Source organism: Colletotrichum paranaense (assembly GCF_030867605.1).
Source record: "Colletotrichum paranaense strain IMI 384185 chromosome Unknown Scaffold_3.1, whole genome shotgun sequence".
Lineage (NCBI taxonomy): Eukaryota > Fungi > Ascomycota > Sordariomycetes > Glomerellales > Glomerellaceae > Colletotrichum > Colletotrichum paranaense.
In genome coordinates, this window is record NW_026848961.1 from 3,619,378 (window position 1) to 3,639,688 (window position 20,311).

The 20,311-nt window shown below is 54.5% G+C and overlaps 4 protein-coding genes across 4 annotated transcripts; 2 read left to right on the forward strand and 2 right to left on the reverse strand.

The window, feature by feature from the left end:
- Nucleotides 1-663: 663 nt before the first annotated feature.
- On the reverse strand, nt 664-1,289 carry CPAR01_04793 (uncharacterized protein; the record flags this gene model as incomplete). The annotated part of the gene is made up of 2 exons (XM_060489073.1): nt 664-917; nt 1,013-1,289. The coding sequence occupies 2 exons, from the start codon at nt 1,287-1,289 to the stop codon at nt 664-666; spliced, it is 531 nt and encodes a 176-aa protein (XP_060353279.1).
- A 2,410-nt stretch (nt 1,290-3,699) lies between these two features.
- On the reverse strand, nt 3,700-11,105 carry CPAR01_04794 (THO complex subunit 2; the record flags this gene model as incomplete). The annotated part of the gene is made up of 3 exons (XM_060489074.1): nt 3,700-6,361; nt 6,415-6,494; nt 6,546-11,105. The coding sequence occupies 3 exons, from the start codon at nt 11,103-11,105 to the stop codon at nt 3,700-3,702; spliced, it is 7,302 nt and encodes a 2,433-aa protein (XP_060353280.1).
- A 1,141-nt stretch (nt 11,106-12,246) lies between these two features.
- Nucleotides 12,247-13,794, forward strand: CPAR01_04795 (homoserine O-acetyltransferase; the record flags this gene model as incomplete). Its single annotated transcript, XM_060489075.1, has 2 exons — nt 12,247-12,665; nt 12,720-13,794. 2 exons carry the CDS (start codon nt 12,247-12,249, stop codon nt 13,792-13,794), a joined length of 1,494 nt encoding a protein of 497 aa, XP_060353281.1.
- Nucleotides 13,795-17,464: 3,670 nt separating this feature from the next.
- On the forward strand, nt 17,465-19,884 carry CPAR01_04796 (H+ symporter; the record flags this gene model as incomplete). Its single annotated transcript, XM_060489076.1, has 5 exons — nt 17,465-17,642; nt 17,706-18,076; nt 18,133-18,182; nt 18,238-18,730; nt 18,790-19,884. 5 exons carry the CDS (start codon nt 17,465-17,467, stop codon nt 19,882-19,884), a joined length of 2,187 nt encoding a protein of 728 aa, XP_060353282.1.
- Nucleotides 19,885-20,311: the final 427 nt, after the last annotated feature.

Here is a 20,311-nt window from a genome sequence, read left to right on the forward strand (position 1 = left end):
CCCGCATCCCGAATCCGCGCCATCCCAACGAGAATCTGAAGTCTATCTGTCCTATTTCATCTGATGAGGGATTAAGAATTCGCTACTTTAAATAGCGGGTAAGCTTGTTCTGAGCTTATTCTCGTCCTCTATTCTTGTGTGCTGATTTTCTCAGTCGCATCCGTGCACAGGTTACTAACGAGCACATCGCTGCTTACCGAATGACGCATAAAGTTCACCACCGCGAGGTCAACGGTTTCTCGAGTGGTAAGTTCTAGAGAAGACTGCGCTAGGTTTCCCTCTATCGCGTCCAGCGTTGATTAGATTGTAGAGTGGTTGAATACGCGGAAGACGGTACTGGTTTCTAGGGAGAAAGACATTGAGTCCGTTGATCCTCTCCAGTTCTTCATCAAACTGCGAACGCTACGCACATCACCATATTCGATCGCATGCTACTACCAATTACGGATGCGTCCTGGCTCATCATGGCAATTCACTGTCGTGACCACGGATGGTCAATACGGTAAAGGGAGGACACTTAAATAGTTGAGTTGGAGTCATGGTATTTGAAATGCATTAATTCAACGCTATCCTGACTCCAAAATGGACACCAAAGGTGTCGAAGACCAGTATCTAAGTGTCTATATGTATGATTCAACTAGGCGCAGCGGTCCGATCCCCTGCTTAAGCAGAGCAAGTCCACTTGAGGGGGTCGTTGAGGTTGACCGCCTTGGTCTTCTGCTCAGGGCAGATCTCACGGTCCAAACCGCAGTTGGTGGTGCCGCACCAGTTGTTGTTGTTGCACAGCCAGACGCTGTAGCTCCAGACGTGGCGGTCAAAGTCCTTCTTGCAGCGGTTGACCTTGACGTTGTACTTCTGGTCGGGGCCGAACTTGTCCAGGGGGACGTAGGCCCAATTCTCGGTGTTTTGAGCCCACACTATTAGGGAGGTTTTGTTAGAGACTTTGGTTCAATGCAGAATTGCATCCGGCCCAGGGGGTTGGGTAAGGATGGAGGACGAGAATCAAACTTACTTCCAAAGGGACCACCGTTGGAGTTGCAGTGCTGACGGACACCAATCTTGGTGAGACCGGCCTGCGCGGCGGCGGCCTTGACGCCGGCGTCGATGGTGAAGGTGTAGTAGGAGAAGTCCTTCTCGGCGCTCAGAGGGGCCTTGATGCAGGCGGCGCCGGAGGTCTTGGGCACGCGGCGCTCCAGGCCGGTTCCGTGGGCCTCGAGCATCGGGGTGGGGTTGGCGACGACGGCGGAAGCCATAAGCACAGCGGCGGAGAAGAGCTGAGTGATCTGCATGGTTGCGATGGTTCTTAAAGAGAGTGTTGGGCTTTGAAGTTGAAGGTAAGGACTGGAATGCTCTTGGTAAAGACTGGACTGTGGTTTGGATAGTGAGACTATTCATGTTTTCATTCACATACAGGCAGGCTTTCCTTTATAACAATACAACATGACCGCAATGTTGAGCCAAAGGAACTTCGCTCGGAGTAAACCGAGAGTTGAAGAGTGTGGCCGCTTGGCGCCAAGACTCACGGGCACTGAAGAAAAGTGTAGATCAATCTGTAAATTACACCGATCATGGCGGCGAGGCGGTGCGGGTGCACGTACCAAAGCCTGCCAGAACACCTCGTGTCAGTACTCTACTCCGTACTCATGCGGTAGAAGCAGTAGAGACGCCAAATACTCTCAAAAGTTTCGTCAACTATCCGTACTAAAGAACGATCCCTTTGGAAATAAAACCCGTTCCGGCAGCAGAGCTCCAAGACCATCTACTCGTTGCCTCTTGAGCGATAACCCCCAACGTCGAGCAACTCCATTGCAATCGCTTCAAAGTTCCAGTACTCCATAGCCTATCCACAGCACGATAAACTCAAAGATTAAGTAGGTCATGTGGCACGTGCAGTGTGGACTCTAGAGGACATAGAGGTAAGGCTTCAGATGAACGCATGAATGATTGCCAGTGGTGAAATTTGGTCCTACTATATTACAGCTGTTCGGCGTCCCCATAGCTTCCAGAACGGTTGGGCAGTATGTTTGCCAGCTCAGCCAATCAGACACTAGAGACTCGTGCAAACTCGCGCTCGCACCAACTCAGTACCAGTCAGCCTCAACCAGCTAAAACTCGCCGGTTTTATTTTTGACCACAGGGTGATCGACGGCTATCAGGTGTCATGTCAAGCAAAAACCTGACTCAGAGATGAGAAGCTCAAGCCCCCAAGCAACCCTCCCCAATCTCCGGGGTGGGCAGCCCAAGCTTCTAGAAGAGTGAATCCCTTCGCTTGATCCGACGAACGATTTTCCCCAGCGTTGACAACCAACCCCCTTCAACCTTGTTCCCAGACAACAGGGCTTAGAACTCTACTCAGAGACTCTGTCAGCCCTTTTTGCCGCTCTAGCCTCTTCAATCCGAGGCGGAACCAATTGAACCTCTTCCTGGGTGTTCAGATGCTCTATCCGTATGGTACTACTCCATACATCTCGGCGCCCACGCGCCCTGGTCAGCCCTCCCACAAACTGTGGGGTGATCGACAGCTTGAAGTCTGGACCGAATAAACTGCGCCTTTCTCTTGGAGCCGTGAATGACACGAACCAGCCAGTCCCTCTTAGGAAGTGCTATCTGAAAAAAGTGCATAGTTCAACGGCTGAGAATGGATGCCAACTTCGAGTCTCCAGTTTCTCAAAGTGCAGAGGGAAGAGGGGCAGCAGAGACTCACGTCTCCCTCTACCGCCATCACACAAGACGACCAAGTGACAATGTTATTCTCAAACGGCAGCCGATTATTACACATCGTAAACATCAATCACAGTTGCAAGTCGAGTTCATTCCCAATGAGATGATCAAAATTGGGGCAAGTCTAGCAAAGGTTTTGAGCCCAGCCCGACTGAGTCCATGAACACGCTATGATGCTAAAGCCCTCCTCTCGTCACCACCACGAACGCCGCCGATGGACATGAAAGACATTATTACTCGCTCTGATATTACAACCCTTTGAGCCATGAAATGTTTCCCTTCCCATTCCCAAGAACCTTTCTCATGCCCCTTCCTTTTGTTACCAATGCCCAAAAGGACTGATGTACACTTCGCCCAGCGCGTACATGTTCGCGCTGGGATATTCACGAGTTTGCCGTCTGGTGCCGGCGTCAGGCCCCCCTTTCGTCTACTTGAGGGGCCCTGTAGCATATAGGAAAGAGACGTTTGAGGGGTATCATAGAAAAGCAGATGCTTCGGTGTCGAAGGTATAATCATAACGTGCGCTTCATGTGCGTTGGCCGTGTGCCGCGTCATGTCTAAAGTGCCGCTGCAGCAGGCTCAACCAACCGAGACTGGCGTAGCCAGCCATCCGGTGTTTCGCCTCGGTACAATGCTGATGGCGTTCCTTTTGTTCTGAACGATGTTGTGTTTGATTTTGATACAGAGTGGATTGTTTTGTGTGTGTATCTGATATTGACTTTGGTCTCCCTTCCTTTGGACCACTGGCGGTCGTGCAACCGGAACCCTCCAATGCAGTACTTGTAAATAATAGAAGCAATTGTAAAATAGTGATAATGAATGTTTCTTCTTTCGTCGGGGGATGCGGTTCTTCTCTTCTCCATTCTACGCGAATTGTCGACCAATGGCATTTTCCGTTCAACATAACTTTCTCTCGTCGCTCATCCCCTGATAGTGACTTCGCTCGCCTTTGTTCCTTCAGAAGATCAGCTCCCGCTCCTAGCGTCTCTGCCTCTTTTCTCGGTCGTTGGGAAAGCCTGCTGCATCTTCGCTTCGACGCTTTCGGCCCCGATCTTCGCGTCGGTCATCGTTCGGTCGTAGACCTCCCTCGCGAGGTCCTCCTCTGGGCGCGCCCCGCGGATTTCCAGCCCACTCTTCGTTCCTTGGCCCCGTCGCTGCATCTCCACGTCCGCCATCTCCGCGATCGGTCCGATGGCGAGTTTCGCGACTGCTTCCTGCGTTCTCCCGGCTACTGCCGTGGGTAGGGTTCGCATGCGACTCCCTAGTGCTGCCGGACGGCTCTCGACCAGAACGCCGGGATTCACGTTCGTCTCGACCAGTGGATGACTGATTTTGAGCCCCGGACCTCCTCTCCCTGTGCTCACGGGGCTCCTTGCCCTCCCTTTCGCGACCAGGACTGCGTTCTCGTTCACGACTGCTGCGCCTCGAGTGCCGACCACGCTCTGAACGATGCTCGCGACGGCTGCGATCGTGTTCGGTTTGTGAATGATCCTCACCGTTTGCCTGAGCCCTTTCTTGTCCCACAGGGTTCGGACGTTCTTGGACTGGCGTAGACACCGGTGATGCACCTGTCAGAACTTGAGCATCGGAGCCAGCGATACTACCTCTGGCAACCCCACGCCCGCGGATACTTGTGCCTCTGTTGGTCTCAGGCATGTTGGCCTGTGCTTGCTGCAAAGTGCTATTGATACCCGCAAGCTGTCTACGACTGCCGCCGCTGCGACCTCGATCATTCGATGACGGTCCTGATGGTACCCCATCGGTAGGAGCTGGGAAATTGCCTGTCGGTGTTCGGTTGTTGTTACCTTGGCCTCCTGACGGGCGGTCTGGTGTGTTGATAGGGGGCAGTGGCGGCCGAGAGTGACCGTGACTAGGTGGCTGCCCAGGAGGCGGAGGCGGTGGTGGCGCAATCTGTGCCAGTCGATCAGGATGAATACCAGGAGCCAAGGTAGGTCCTCCCGAGGCTGGAGTTGGTGAGCCTGCCGGGCCCGAGTTGATAGCACGTGCGCGATCGGGGTGTGCTGCTGGGGTCGGCGTCATGGCAGACGGAGAGTTGACGGGCGGATTAGACTCGTACTGATTACGACGTCCTCTGCCTGAGGCCGGACCTGTGGGTGGATGCCGTTCTTCAGGCGCCGCCGGGCTGTCTGCATTCGGGAAACGACCATCAGATCGTGAGTTGGGGGTGCCCGCGGATCCACCTCGGGCAGCCGCTCGACCACGACCACGGGGTCCTAGTGGAACCTCGTTCGGGGCAAGTACCGACTGGATTGGGTTCAGACGACCGTAGTTTTGGTCCTGGTGAGCAGTGCGGCTGTGGTCAGGTTCAGAGTTTCGACCAGGACCCAGGAATGCGTCTCTACCCTTGTCTTGGCCAGAACGGTCACCGTCCCTGTCGCCTATCCGTTCTGTTCTGGGGTTATAGGCAGGAGGCTCCGCATGCGTCTCTCTTCCAGAGGATCGATGATCCGAGTGATGGGAGCGGCCGTGTCTGTCATCCCTCGCAGGCTCTGCTGGTGCTTCTGGATTGAATCGCCCGTTTCTTCGCGGCGAATGACCTCGTTGGGAATTTCGGTCTCTGGGCTCATCCCTTGTCGGCCTGGCTGGCGCTTCGGCTTGTGGCTCACCGATCAGGGCAGCACGCTCAGGGTTGATCAATTCAGTACGGTCAGGCTCCGGAGCACGCTGGTCAAGAGTCCGCTGCTCGTGGCTCTGAGTCTCCTGAGTGCGCGGTCCCCGGCCACTCCGCCGGTCTGTCTCTGATGACCGAGACGGGCGGTCTGAGCGGTTAGACCTACCAGGTTGGTCTCCTTGGATCAAGGCCAGGCGAGCAGGGTTGACAGGAGGATCCTCCGCTGGCTTCTGCGTAGGTTGAGATGGCGGGGTGGCGACAGCAGGTTCTCTAGACAGTCTGCCCGATTCAGACACACGTCCATTTGTTGGAGGCACTCTATCTCGGGAGGGACGACCTTCGCGCTCATGGGGCCCGTGATCGCGGCGAGGGGGCAGCGAGTCTGGTCTCGAGGGCCAATCTTTCTCGGAAAGGCGACCAGGTTCTCTAGGTGGAGCATCTGGACCTCTCCTGTCTTGTCCAGAAAAGTCTCGACTGCGGTCGGGCCGCGATGGCTCGGCGAATCTGGGTTCTCTTGAGGGCTCGCGTGGGTCCCTGTGATCTCTGGTATCTCGAGACTCTCTTGTATCCCTAGGACCGCGAGGTTCTCGTGCATCTCTCGGTTCTCGGACCCGGTCTGGCAAAGCGTCAGGAGTGAAATGAGTACGACCGAAATGGCCAGGGATAGGGACGTCTGGTCGCTTGGGCAGGTTGTGCGCACTTCTGTCTGGTCCCGTAGGTGTAGGAGTCGATCTAGGCACATCCCGGTGGTTCATATTGTTCGGCAAGGGCGTTGCATTCGCCGGCTTTGGTGTTGGCGGCTTGCTCGAAGTGGCGGACCCGATGTCGCCACGCGGGAAGCCTCCCTTTGCTGTGTCCGGCTGGGAGGCCGAGGGCTTGGGAGGCAAGTTGGGATCCTTTTGAGTAAGTGTAGCTGGTGCCGAGGGTGCTGCTGATCGGGATCCAGCATCTTTGCTGTCTTTGACCTCGCCGTCCTTGACTTCGCCGTCTTCCTGCTCTGCCGCGGTCCTACGAACAAATGTTAGTTTAACCCCTGAAATGGGTCCTCTAGGCAAACCTACCTGGCTGATCGAGGCTGGAATTCAGTCGCGGTCGGGCGCAAACTGGTTGAGGTCGACTCGTCCTTGGCCTTTCCGCCATTCTGCACACGGGTTAGTAAGATTCTGAATCTCCGCTTGTCTTGTTGCCTTACCATATTCGGGCGGAAGCCGGCGGGTATAATCCATTTGTCTTTTCTCCTCTGTAATTCCGACAAAGCACCCTGCGCCGCGACTGACAGGTCCACGCGGTGTCCCTCCTCGCCAGCAGACGCAGTCTTCGAAGCTGCCTCACGATCTGTGATTGTCTTTAGTTGATCGATAAACTGTGTGCCCATGAAGGTGATTGCTGGGAAGTGATCGAGAACCGCCTTAAGAATCGTCATGGCGTTACGGATGTGCATCCATTCCATGCCGGCAAGGCACGACTTCAATGCCAAATTGAGCTTGCTGTGCCAGCCGTACAAGATGTCACGGAATTGCGCATGATCATAATAAGATGATGGCTGTCCCTTGTCATCGAACTCGGTAGCAAACCCAAGGAAGAAGCTGCGCTTGCCGACCGCTTCTCTGTCGTAAGCGTTCGTGTCACGATGCCACCTAGCCAAGTCTTTGAGGATGCAGTTGAGGAACCTGCCCAGGTGCTCTGCCTCGCGGACTGTGCAAGTGAAGATCATGGCCCGCAGCCTATTGACGCAGAATAGCCGATCATACAATGCCTTCAGACGGAATTTGGGTGCGCCAAGCATGTGGAGCTTCTTGATAAACACGTAGCAGTACTCAGCGTCGCTAGCGGAGAGCACCAGCCGGGGAAGTAAGCATTGCTCGAGGATCGCATCAGACAGACCATTCAACTTCTCCGCTGAACCCGTGAACCAGGTTTCCATGTGATCCGTCATGTAATCTCGTACGACTCGCGCTCGCTTCATCTGGAGATCCGCTTCCTTCGGCAGTTCGTTACTGATCTTGAGCAGCTCAGCCTTCTTGGCCTCCTTCTTGTTGATACCGCTGCGACTCATGTCGGAGCGATCTCTATCGAGCTCTTTCTTCAGGTTCGAGAGTCGCTTGTGAGCGTTGTTGTAACTGGCAGCTGGGACCTCGATGTCACCGAGCTGTAGAGCCCAGAAGAGGACATAGAACTCCGGGCTGAGCTTGGTCCATGAAGTACCTGGAGTTATGGACTTCATTGACGTAACGATGGGGTCGAGCGCCTCGTGGATTTGGCGTCCGGCGTCCTTCTTTGCCTTCTCCCGAACCTCTGCTGGCGTCGGCTTCTTCTCCTCCGCCTCAGGCGGCTCCTCAGTGGCTTCCTTTGCTTCGGTTGCGTCTTGGGCCATTGACAAGTCTCCGTCGGAGTCGATGTTGACTGTGGAGTCTTGCTTTTTGGTGAACATGTTGTATGCAACACCCTCACGACCGATGAGGAACGCCAGGCTTGCGTCAAGTCCAAATTCGTCCATGAGGATAGTGATTGCAGGCACCAATGCCTCGAACTCGTGAGGCTCAAGGTTGGTTCGTAGAAGATCGAGATACTGAACCAGAATCTGATGGCTGTCATCGATGACCGAGCCGATGTACTTGATGTGCGCCTCATCGTCGGGAAGCTTGTAGATGGCAGCTTGTCGGTATTGAGCAACGTTGATAAGCAGACGTCCAGCGAGTTTCGAGTCGACGAGAGACTGCATGAGGCGCTTGGCGCTGCGAGTCGACTCAAACCGCTTGTCTTGGAGGCTGAGCAGTGTCTGGCGTCGCAGTACCTCTCCTCCAGACATGGCCAAGATTTGATCGTCGGTAAAGTCAAGAACTTGCACAACACCTCCCATTGACGACACGAGCTCTTTGAGAATAATCAAGTCGGTCGAGTTGCCCTGGAAGAGTTGATCATTCACGTATTGAAGAATGGGTGTCGAGTCTAGAATGGAGTACCGCTTGAAGACTTTGCCGGCGAACTTGGAAAGAGCTTGAAGCCATTTGCTGGTCAGCAGGATGGAAGACTCCTGAGTACGGCTTCGCTTTCCACCCATGGAGCTCACGAGAGACCAGATCAGGACATCGTAGGCCAGATCAGTGAAGTACTTGGCGCACTCAACAAATGCTTCGATGAGATTTGCGTAGGCCTCGATCTGGCCCAGAGCCTCCTTGAACACAATGCCTGGCGACGAATAGCTGGTCTTGGCTAGCGACTTGGCCATCTCGCTGAGATTCGTGAGAGAAATGCGCTTCATCACACCTCTGGTCTCCACGCGAGTGCGAGTGAAGGCTGCCTTCATTGCCGGCAGTCGGGAAATCTGGCCTTCAAACCACTCGGCGTAGATGGAGTATCGGGTTGTGACAGGGTAAAGCTTGAGCAGGTCCCAGACGGAGTTGACAATAGCCGCATTGGCGTTGGTCATGCTGAGAGCAGGAACCAGAATGCGCCGCAAGAGGTCCTGCCACCGGTCCATGTTGTGCTGGGAGCGGTCTTCCGCCAAACTCTTCGCACCGATGCTGACAAACTTGGCCAGTAATGCAGGATCTTTGCCGATGCTTACGCCGGAAAGATTCAGGAACGTGTCGCATAATGTGAAGATGTCTTCGACAGTCTGACACACTGGGACGTTGTCTGCCCATTCGTCCCAGTAAAATCTGTAATGCTGATCTCTGCCGTCGAATCCGTCGGGGAATGGCCATCTCATAGACTTCTTGGCTGGTAAGGTGGATAGCTTGACGGAACCCTTGGGTACACCGCTCTGATCAATGTCGGCAATTGGTTTGGAGGCGGGCTCAACCGAGCGGGCGGGAGTTGGCCGACTTTCTTGGTAGACCTTCTCCACACTGTAGTTGAGAATGCGATGAATCCTGTCCAGAACTTCAGGATAGGCTTCTGGTAGCCAAGGGAAGCGGCCAAGAATGAAAAGAGATTCAGGAATGGCGCCAATGGTCAAAAGGCAGATGAGTAATGCAGCCTTCTGCTCCATGGGCTCTGGTAGCTTTTCTTTTTCGTCTGCAGCAGCGTCTACCTTGGACTCCGCATCTGCTTTTCCTGCAACGGCTCGAGTACGAGTCGTGGGGGGCGGTGCGCTGTCGTCAGGCAAGGCACCCGCCATAAGAAGGGCGTTTTGTGCGGCGCCAGGTCGGCTCTGCCTCTCCTTTTCGTCTAGCTCCTTCATCTTCTTTTCTCTCATGGCTTCCATCTCCTCGTCAAGAGGCCAGAGATGTGGGTAGATGTCGACCAGTGACATGAAGCCAACCTTGACGAGAAGTGCGACAAGGTAAAGCAGATTAGCTGGCAGGACGTCATCGGGATCTCTGGCATCGGAGGCGTAAAATCGTAGCTTGAAACCAAGCAGCTGGGCAGCGGTTCGGTTTCCCTGAGGCGGGAGGGTCTTTGTCAGCTTCATCCATGCCGATGCAGCATTGACTTCGGCCTCGGATGCAGACTCTGATTCTTCAAGCAACTTGAGGTGGTCGCCTGTGACTTGTCTTCCTCCAAGCTGGAAGAATGCATCGAGGTGAACCTCACGAGCGCGGTCCCAGAACTCGATATCGCGTTGGCGCTTTAGCTCGGCACTCTCAAGTTCAACTTCTTGGCTAGTCATCCAGTGTGACGAGTCGGGCAAAGCCCAGGGAGGTAGGCCACCTGCGTATGTTGACGAAGCAGGGTTCTGATTGCTCGGCCACCAAGAGCTGACTCTGAGAAGTTTGATGAAGAATCGGAACTGCTTGATGAGGACTGCTGCAAAGACGTCGAGTGTAACGTCGAGGACTCTTCCAACATCAAGATCGAAAGTTCCGATAAGGCCCTTGAGACGTTCAAAAGCTGCATGTGCCGTTTCGGCAGACGGGGGCTCCGAGCTACTAGTTGTGAAGAGCTCAGTCATGAGCTTGGAGTAACCTTCGCTCTCCTCGCGGAGTAGATTGTAGTTTGCTTGTCGGTAAAGAAGATTCGTCGCACGCCTGATACCAAGCTTGACGAAGGTCTCGCGGATCATGCCCAAATCTTGAAGAAGCTGAGCATCTAGAGTTTGGCGCACAAGCTCGGACGAGACGCCTGTTGCTTGAATGAAGTCGCGGAGCTGAGGTCTGAATAGACCACGATCATTATCGAAGATGATGGACAAAGTATCGAGAAAGAGAGTGTGAGGCTCGAACGAGAAAGACTCCTTAATCATTTCTTGCGATTCCGAGCCGAGGATCTCTTTCATGCAAGCGCCAGCGTCAACAGGTGATAGCCGCCCCTCAATAACGGCATGAATAAACTCTTGATAGATGGCGGCCAGTTCCTCAATGTCCACATCCGACCGTGAGTCGACTCCATGGGTGACTAGCTTTTGCCTGCTGCCGGTTTCCCATGAGGTAATCGCCTCGTCAGTGAGATGCTCATAGCAGTAGCTTGTCGGTACTGGGGAGGGCGGATGCGAAATTGGTGCCGAAGGCGGTCCTGTTGCAATCGGTGCAGGATGTTGCGGCTGCGATGGGGTAGGAGGCGGGCGAGGGACAGTCGGGGACGTGACGCGGGAAGCGCTTGCCGACTGGGTACCAGGCTGTGATGGTTGTCCCTGGGCGGAATCCCGGCGATCGTTTCTTCTAGTGTTTCTGCCACCGCGGCCGCCTCTGCCTCCGCTCTCTGAAAAATCTCGTTCGCGCTGGCCCAGCGGCATGTCTCCGGGTCGATGGGGCGAGGGTCTGCCGCCTTCGCCTGCAGGGCCACCACGAGCCTTGCGTTTAGGAGGCATCGTGCTCTCGTCGCGGGTTTCTTCAAGGTATCATTTGGGTATCGCGCTATCTCGATGAAGCCAGTCTGTAGGTCGCCAGAGTCAGTAAAAATGCAGACGATAAATTTGCGCGCGCGTTTGGAGATGGAGAGGGAGATGCCTTGCGGTTGAAAGGATTCGGAAGCTTGTCGCGTGTAGCTTGTTCAGCGAATGCTGTGCACAAAGGAAAGTTGAGGTAGCTGGTACAATCGGTTGGGTCAAGCAATCGCTTCGACGAAAAGAAATAAAGCTGCTGCGATTGCGGGAAAGAGTCGCGCTCCAAAGTTGGAGATTTTCGGGGTTGGCGACAGAAAGGTGACGATGAACGATTTCTCGCGTGAAGACGCAGTTGCAACTCCAGAGTCGAGCGAGCTTGAGATCCACTTCACTGAAAACGGGTAGCAGCCTCACGGAAGAAGGCTGTGAGGTGGAAGGTACCGGAGGAAGGTACTAAGTACCTGGGTAGCTTTTCTTTTACGGGGCATTCACCAACTGGGGGTTCTGGATTGGCTACGCGTGAATGCACGGGGGGTGATTATAGCGTACCAGCCCTGGAGACCTGCCAGCTGTCTGACTCCCAATTGACCGGATCTCGGCTGACTCATCGATCCCCTGCGGCCAATTATTCGCCGTAGAAATAACGGCTGCGATTAAGATACCGGCAAAGCTGCCAGTCATTACGCCATTTTCGGTGCAAATCTTTGGCTGCCCTCATTGAACATTGACCAGTCACACAGTCACATCGAGCAAGTGGAATCCCCAGACTCTTCATATATCTCGCATATCTCGCCATCGCGGAGGGGCTTTACTCCCAGTAACATTACCCTTGTTCTACCTTATTCAAGGCCCGTTTGTATCTTCAATTGAAGACATCCAGACCCCAGTTCGCATCCCGAACGCTGCCCCTCGTTCATTCCGAGATCGGGATGGCTGCACAAAATTTACAGAACGGCGCTCAGCCGAAGTACGGTCAGTTTATCCTCAGCCTGGGAGTGTCATTTGCCTCTCGATTCGTCTCAATCACATCATATATCTCTTCAATGCGAGCTAAGTGGCTCACTTCTTGTTCTATTGCTCGTAATCCCATCTTGAAATGTCATGAGAATGTTCTTCTTATCAAGTAATGAGACCGGTTGCTGAATACCCGCAAGAAAGAACCCAAACGCAGCCTGAGAACCCGTTTGCTACCCTGATTCCGGAGCAACAGTTCGCCATCATCCCTGAATTCACCCTTGAATCGGGAGTCACTCTTCACAATGTTCCCGTCGCCTACACGACCAGAGGCAAGCTCTCGCCCAACGGCGATAATGCCATGGTCATCTGCCACGCCTTGACCGGCAGCGCAGACGTCAGCGACTGGTGGGGTCCTCTTCTCGGAGGACCTGGTAGGGCGTTTGATACATCGCGGTTTTTCATCGTATGCATGAACGCCATGGGAAGCCCGTACGGCACGGCGAGTCCTGTCACGGCCAAGGATGGAGATCCCGAGAAGGGCATCTACGGACCCGAGTTCCCCTTGACCACAATCCGTGACGATGTCAAGTAAGTCCACCCTCTATCACCATGGCTAGATGCCCAGGGCTAACATATTCACAGCCTTCACAAGCTACTGCTGGACGACCTCGGCGTCAAGCAAATCGCCGCAGTCATCGGCGGCTCACTAGGCGGCATGTTCGTCCTGGAATGGGCCTACCTCGGCAAGGACTACATCCGCTGCGTCGTCCCCATCGCGACCTCGAGCAGACACAGCGCCTGGGGGATCAGCTGGGGCGAGGCCCAGCGCCAGAGCATCTACGCCGACCCCAAATACGACGACGGCTACTATCCCTTTGACGACCCGCCCTCCACGGGTCTCGGCGCCGCCCGCATGTCGGCCCTCCTGACCTACCGCAGCCGCAACTCCTTCGAGTCCCGCTTCGGACGCAACATCCCGGACCCGTCGAGGCGGCAAATCATCCGCGAGCGGCCCAGGCCCAGCACGCCGTCCGAGGCGCACTTCCACATCCACAACGACGGACACAACGTCAAGCGCGTCGGCCTCTCGAGGCAGAACAGCCAAGGTGGCAGCACGACAGAGGGAACGCCCGTTAACGGGGCGGCAGCGGCGGAGGCAGCTGTCCCGGAGTCACTGGACCCCCAATTCCACGGACCCCAGACGACCACAGCAACAACCACAACAGACAGCTTGACCGGAGGAGACAAGCTTCCGACATCAACCTACTTCTCCGCGCAATCCTACCTCCGCTACCAAGGCCAAAAGTTCGTCAAGCGCTTCGACAGCAACTGCTACATCGCCATGACCCGCAAGCTCGACACCCACGACGTCTCCCGCGACCGCGCCCCCACCATCGCCGAGGCCCTCGCCCTCATCGAGCAGCCCACCCTCGTCCTCGGCATCGAGTCGGACGGCCTCTTCACCTTTGCCGAGCAGGAAGAGATCGCGGAGCACGTCAAGAACGCCCGCCTCGAGCGCATCGACAGCCCCGAGGGTCACGACGCCTTCTTGCTCCAGTTTGAGCAGGTGAACCGCTATGTGCTGGATTTCCTCAAGCAGACGCTGCCGGATATCATGGAGAAGCAAGGGGAGGAGGTGGAGGAGGTCGGTGTTGGACAGCTGACTAAGAGCAGCACGTTTGGCGAGGCCGAGGTGGAGGATATTACCGCCTGGTAACGAACAGGGGGGGGGGAGTGAAAAAGGGTGTGCAATATAGGTAGAGAGGGCCAAACGGGCAGACTCTCACAATCTCTTTTCATGGGTTATTTTTTTGTTTCAACAGGTCTGGAGTCTTTTTCAACAACTCAGCGATCAAGGAAATAGATGGGGAAAATTTTGGGTTTGGATCATGCAGTGTCTTGCAATCGTACCTCTGACGTGATTGTGAAATCTGGACTACGGAGTGGAACATGAATGTAATGAATCTCATGCAAACGATAATGCCGCATTGCCTAATATTACTTGGCCCTCCTCGGCCGTGTACATAGCTTGGATTTGATTTCGGGACTTTGGTCCCTGCAGATGGACCGGAAAGATCATTCTCACGGACTACCTCAAAGCACAATATCGAGCCCATCGATGTTGAAGCGTCTCACTGGCATCCATGCTTCTCATCTCCTCGAGTGAGCCTGGCGTGAGATCTTATGAGCTAGGTATACGTTCCCTTTCTCTGAATGAACCACAAGCCATACTTTGTGGGATGCGGTTCCGCAGCTTGGCATTTTAAACTCCTTAAGCGAGCTGCCGACCGGGCGCACGAGACATACTCCTATCTCGTTCTCGGGGAGGCTCGCGGAAGATTTCGCAACCTTGCTTCCCAGGGAGCCTCAAATCCCAATCATTGCCGCTCCCCCCTCCCGAACGTCGCCGGAGTAGTTCCCATGAGCGGGAGTGCAGCAGTAAACTCTAGGCAGCCTGAAAGCTAAGCAGGAGTTCCTATTTGTGGCGTACGAAGGGCTTGCAAAGGACGAATGACACAGCAAGGAGGTTGAACGGCTATTGAAGAGACGATGCACGGTAGATGACTTGTCCATACTAAATACCTTAGCCGGCCGTAAGGGAAGAATAAAGGTACTGAAACCAAACTCTATCGCCACAACAAGAGACGATGAGCTTGTCTGGTGGTGAGGGTGGTGTGCCAAGAATACTGCTGTAAAGACGGATAGATCGTAGTCCGGATAAGCGGCATTTCGGGGGACAGTAGAAATCAGGTGAGTGTGTACGGTGCGGTGCGGCAGCTTCGTCCAAAGGCTGACCGGCATATCGCCGAAAGACGCCTTGGCCGCTCGGCGGTGATGAAATGCAGCCTTCTCCTCCCCCCTTCTTCTTCGAGACTCTCTCTACTTCTGAGGACGTTGAACGTGGCCAGAAGACTCTACAGAAGACTCTACAGAAGAGTCGCTTCGGTGTCGTGGGGTCCACGTGCGATAGGGAATCCCTAGTATTGGCTCGGGGAATCCCTGCCTCATCCCCTGCCCAGTGAGCCAAGCGAGTGCACTGGCAGATCTGGAGGCCGTGGGGGGCTATTGAGTAATTAAGTGTCGTGAGTGAGGCGTGCGGACTACCGGTGAGAGAGGGAATTATTAGGGGAGCAAATTGGCAGGAGGCCTTGTCAGTACGTGTTAACCTAACAGCCGTTGCTATACGCGAACCTACCTAAGGTAGGCGTCTGTCTGCCCGCATTTCGAGCCTCGGTGTGCCAGTCAGGTGAGAGGTGGTCAATGGAGAGACAGAGAGCAGCATTTGGTTCGTTGATCTGGGCCGAAAGAGACTGGACGTGTTTTCAACGTGTTTGATGCGACGTCGGGGATTCCTGTGCGGAAGAGATGCACAAAAAGGAATGGGACATTGGAGGTGCCGTTTGGGTGACTGCGTCAAAAGAGTTCCGTGTGGTCGGCGTTCCAGCGTCCTTCTAGAAGGAGCACCCCTGCTCTGCCGAGTCGATGTCTGGGAACCTGGATGGATCGCGGTGGGGGCGACGTTGATTCTTGGGAACTTGGCTAAGGTAAGGTAGGGAAAGAGCCACCCGCATAAAGCGCGTCTTCCCTGCCAGATCCGTCGCGCCCAGCGTCGCCCAATGCATGCGGAAAGAGTCAGACACTCATCCAGAACCTGGAAGGTGGAAGGTGGAAGGCACCAGACGAAAGCTGTTAAACGGTGGAGAGGGAAAGTGGATACGCTGGGCTGCACCTGCCTTCCCAGGTTGCCTAGAAATGACCTGATAATGCATCGTTCAGTGAGCCTGGCAAGAGCGCCCGTCTGTCGTTTGGAGCCAACTTTCCTCGTGGATGGATACCTTACAGTCCGTCATATCGCTCGCTCTGTCCTTCGTCCCAATTGTATACATCGCTATTACCCAAAATTATCCTGGTAAGCTTTTGCTGCCTCACCTTTTCCGTCTTCATCACCAGCCGCGTCCGCATATGCAAAAGCTTTAGCACTCCAGCAAGGAGGGCCCAGATCAGAACACAGGCCAAAAGGCAACTAGCAAAATGATGTGCAAGTCTACCAACGGCTGGGGGCCTGTTTGTTCTTCAACGTTCTCCACCGGCGCCCCACCGAGGCAGAAATCCGTACCGGACGGCTATCGACAGCACGTGGCATCGCATCGCAGCCTGCAGCTTGCATCCGTCGTCTGCTGCCTGACCATTGGCAACCGGCTTCCCCCTTTTACAGGCTCACGAGGTGCCCTATTGCAACCATGAGAAATACGGCCCTGGTCTTGACTGCTTTTGTTCATCTCGTCGCCTATTCTGACAGAGACAAAAGTATGATTCCCCAGTCCTGCTTCATTCGATGTTTCTTGTTAGCGCCGTGAGTTGAGACATTGTTCTTCGGGGTCGGACTCTTGCCCTTGGCTTAAAACGCAGACAAACTTTCTTCTGCCCGACCACCCATTCACACTCTATCTTATCCCTTTTCCCCAGTATCCGTACGGATACAGTACACACCCACACACACTCTCTCTGTCTCTGTGACGATTAGCTTTAGGGCTCCCCTTCCTTTGACGATGTTGGCTGCAACCGGATCCGGGATCGGTTTGACAAACAGGACGTGACACGGTGACAGATGCGAACCATTCCCTTGTTTAACATTACAATCGTTCCATCCATTCCGCCCCCATCTTTGCTTTCCCCAGCATCCGACCAATCCCCTCTTGCGTCTTTGCAAACTCTCCAACTCTGTATTCAAACGGCTATTCTTAACACGCTGCTGCGTACTGTGAGGTCAGAGGAAGGAATTACTAACAATATAACACGGACATTCTTCAAGTCCATGCCCATCCCTTCCACTCATCCAATCGGCCACGTCGCGGGCCCTCCCCCCCTTTGACTAGCATCCCCCTGCCATTTGCCTGCCCTGCCGAGCCCCTGTCACCCAACTTCAGCCCCTCGCCCCATTGCAGAGGTCTTGTAAGAACGGATCAGGCGGAATATATGTGTGGTATGCATGTCTGTGGCCCTCGGGCGTTTCCCTTTAAACTCTCCTACGCCCTTCACGCCCCGCGCAGTTGAGATCGAGTCGCCCAAACCTTAGCCGAGCCTGTGGTTATCCAACAAATTTCAGCCACGATCGCGTTGACTCTCGATACTCGAACGTCAGAGATTCCCGGTTCAAAGACACACCAGCTACGGACTTAAGCGACGACATACGCCTCGACGACGGAAGGACACGAAGTTGCGCATTGGAGAAAGGAATTGGGGAGTTATCGAGAGCTGCCCAGCACACGGATTAAGGCACTCCACAATGGCATCTGGGCGGACGACGGCGACATAGACCGGGCAACATTGCCATTGCGACGACTTTTCCATCAAACTCTTGCTTTCAACAACGCTACTTTCCCAAGATGGACGAAATGTTACCGCCGCCGATGACTCCGTCCACGGAACGGATTCATCGGCGGACGAATGGAGGCAACAAGGCCTTTCACAACTTTGCAAACGACTACTCTCACATTACAGACCCCTCGTTAAGGAGGCGATTAGCACTGAGCGAAATTGACAAGGTTCCTTTTGGCTTGTACCGTTAGTCTGCACCGAACCTTTTGCGCTTTGCGCTTCTCAACCAAGACTGACATTGGACCGCAGATGTAAGGGCTATTCTGGTTGCGGGTGTTGGTTTCTTCCTCGACTCGTACGACATCTTTGCCATCAACCTCATCACTACCCTCCTCGGCGTAGTGTTTTGGCAAGGGCCTCCTGAATCGAGTGCGCATGGCTATGGCGGTAACAACGGCGAACTGCCGGGGCCGGTAAACTCGGCTCTCAAGGCTTCAACCAGTGCTGGAATCATTGTTGGCCAAATTGTGTTCGGCTGGTTGGCCGACGTCTTTGGCAGAAGAAGGATGTATGGTGTGGAACTTGGAATCATCATCTTGGCGACGTTAAGCGCCGCGCTGGTCTCTCCGAGTCAATCGGTAAGCTTCACTGGACTGATGATTTTCTGGAGGGTTATCATGGTAAGTGCCTTGTATGTTGTTGTTGTTGTTCATATGCCATTGCTAACGACACCAAGGGCGTCGGCATTGGAGGTGATTATCCGCTCAGTTCAGTCATTACATCAGAGTAAGTCGGGTCTTAGGCCGTTAATTTCAAGAATTGGGATTGACGCGGTCCACAGGTTTGCGCCAACCCGATGGCGAGGAGCCATGATTGCGGCCGTATTCTCGATGCAAGGCATGGGTCAGCTCGGTGCGGCCGTCGTGGCTTTAGTCACTGCCGAAGCCTTCAAGGACTCCTACCTCGACGTCCACACTCTCGGCGACTGCCACGCACGATGCCAGCTTGCTGCCGACCGCTCATGGCGCATCATCGTCGGCATGGGCGCCGTGCCCGCCTGCATAGCATTGTACTACCGAATCACGATCCCAGAGACGCCTCGATACACCTTTGACGTGGAGCAAGACGTCGAGAAGGCCGATGCGGATATCCGAGCGTACATGGCGAGCAAGTCAAAAGGTGATTACGATACGGATTTACAGTTCAAGATGAAGAAGGAGACCGGTCCCGGTTACAACACTCCGGCGGCATCCTGGCCTGATGCCTGGGCATACTTCACGCAGTGGAAGCACTTTAAAATGCTTTTGGGCACTGCCTTTTCCTGGTTCTTCCTTGTGAGTCACACAACACTCGAAGAAAACACTTGGTCTAGTCATACTGATGTGCGGAACAGGATCTGGCTTTTTATGGCCTCGGGCTGAATAGCACCGTTGTGTTGCAAACCATTGGCTATGCCGACGGGGCCAACTTTTACAAGAGACTACACAACCAAGCCGTAGGGTTGATCATCTTGGCGTGCGCTGGTGCGATCCCTGGCTATTGGGTTTCTGTCTTCACCATCGACACCCTCGGCCGTAAACCCATCCAGATTATGGGCTTCTTTATGCTCACCGTCATTTTCTGCGTGCTCGGCTTCCTGCTCCATCAATTGACCGATGCTGTCTTTCTCACTTTATACATCACTGGCCAGTTCTTCTTCAATTTTGGCCCCAACACTACCACATTTATCGTTCCTGGCGAATGTTTCCCGACCCGATACCGTTCTACTGGACACGGAATTTCTGCAGCGATGGGCAAAGTTGGTGCCATCTTGGCGCAGGTTATCAGCATCCCTTTGCTCGCAAAAGACGTCCCTGGCGACTGCCACGGCGACCACTGCGCGCCCTGGCTCGACCGTCTCCTGGAGCTGTTTGCACTATTCATGTTTCTAGGCATGCTGTCATCCTTACTCATCCCGGAGACCAAGGGCATGACCCTCGAAGAACTTGCCGGCGAGACACCAACATCCTACAACCGCGGTCGCAACGGCAGTATATCGCACTACCCACGCCCGCAATCGAAGTGGAATCCCTTCGGCGGTGGCCACCCCGCAGGATTCCACTACCCACGTACAAGCACCGTCAAAGCAGCACGTGTCGGTATCATGACGTCGCCCGACCTCCTCGCAGAGGAAGAGCGCAGGAGAAGGAGTCAGACCCGGTTCTGGCGCAAGAGGCGGAGAGAAAGGGGCGGCGGCGGCAGCGGTAGCAGCATTGGCGGTGGCACGGACGAGTACCCGATGAGCATACGAAACAGCGGTGTATCTTCCGCATACACTGGAAGAAATATGGGCGCCGCTGACGAGCAGATGCCTGCCGATCCTGCGGCTCCGGGCGTTTTTCCGACATGGGGCGCTGGGTGGGGCCGGGTGGATCGCGGGGCGCAGCCGATGGAGAACGTCAAGTTACACGACGTAGGAAGCCTTCTGAGGCGGGATTCCCGCGCGTGATGGGAAAATAAAAGGCAATTAGCGGGCGTCCGGTTTTTTTTGGTTAACCCTCCTGAATGGAGAACGGGGGATTTTCATGATGACGACCTTTCGCTGGATATGGATCTGTCTGGCTACCGTAGATAGTGTATGATTATAGCATCAAGACCGCCCACGCGGTGATTCAAGATTCGCTCTACAAGCATTATGAGGTGACTTTTGATCTTTATATCATTCACTCATGTTCACATTCATGCCATGATACGCTAGGGATTGCTTGGATTGCTCCCTCTGAGGGACGTAAAAGTCGACTGAAATATACAACGCGAAACAGTCCAGCTGTTTGCCATCGCAATGAGCAACTTTATATACTTCGTCAAAGATCAAACCGGCCATGTACGGAAACCGCTTCCCCCAATCTCCAAATCACTTACCCTGACTTAATGGC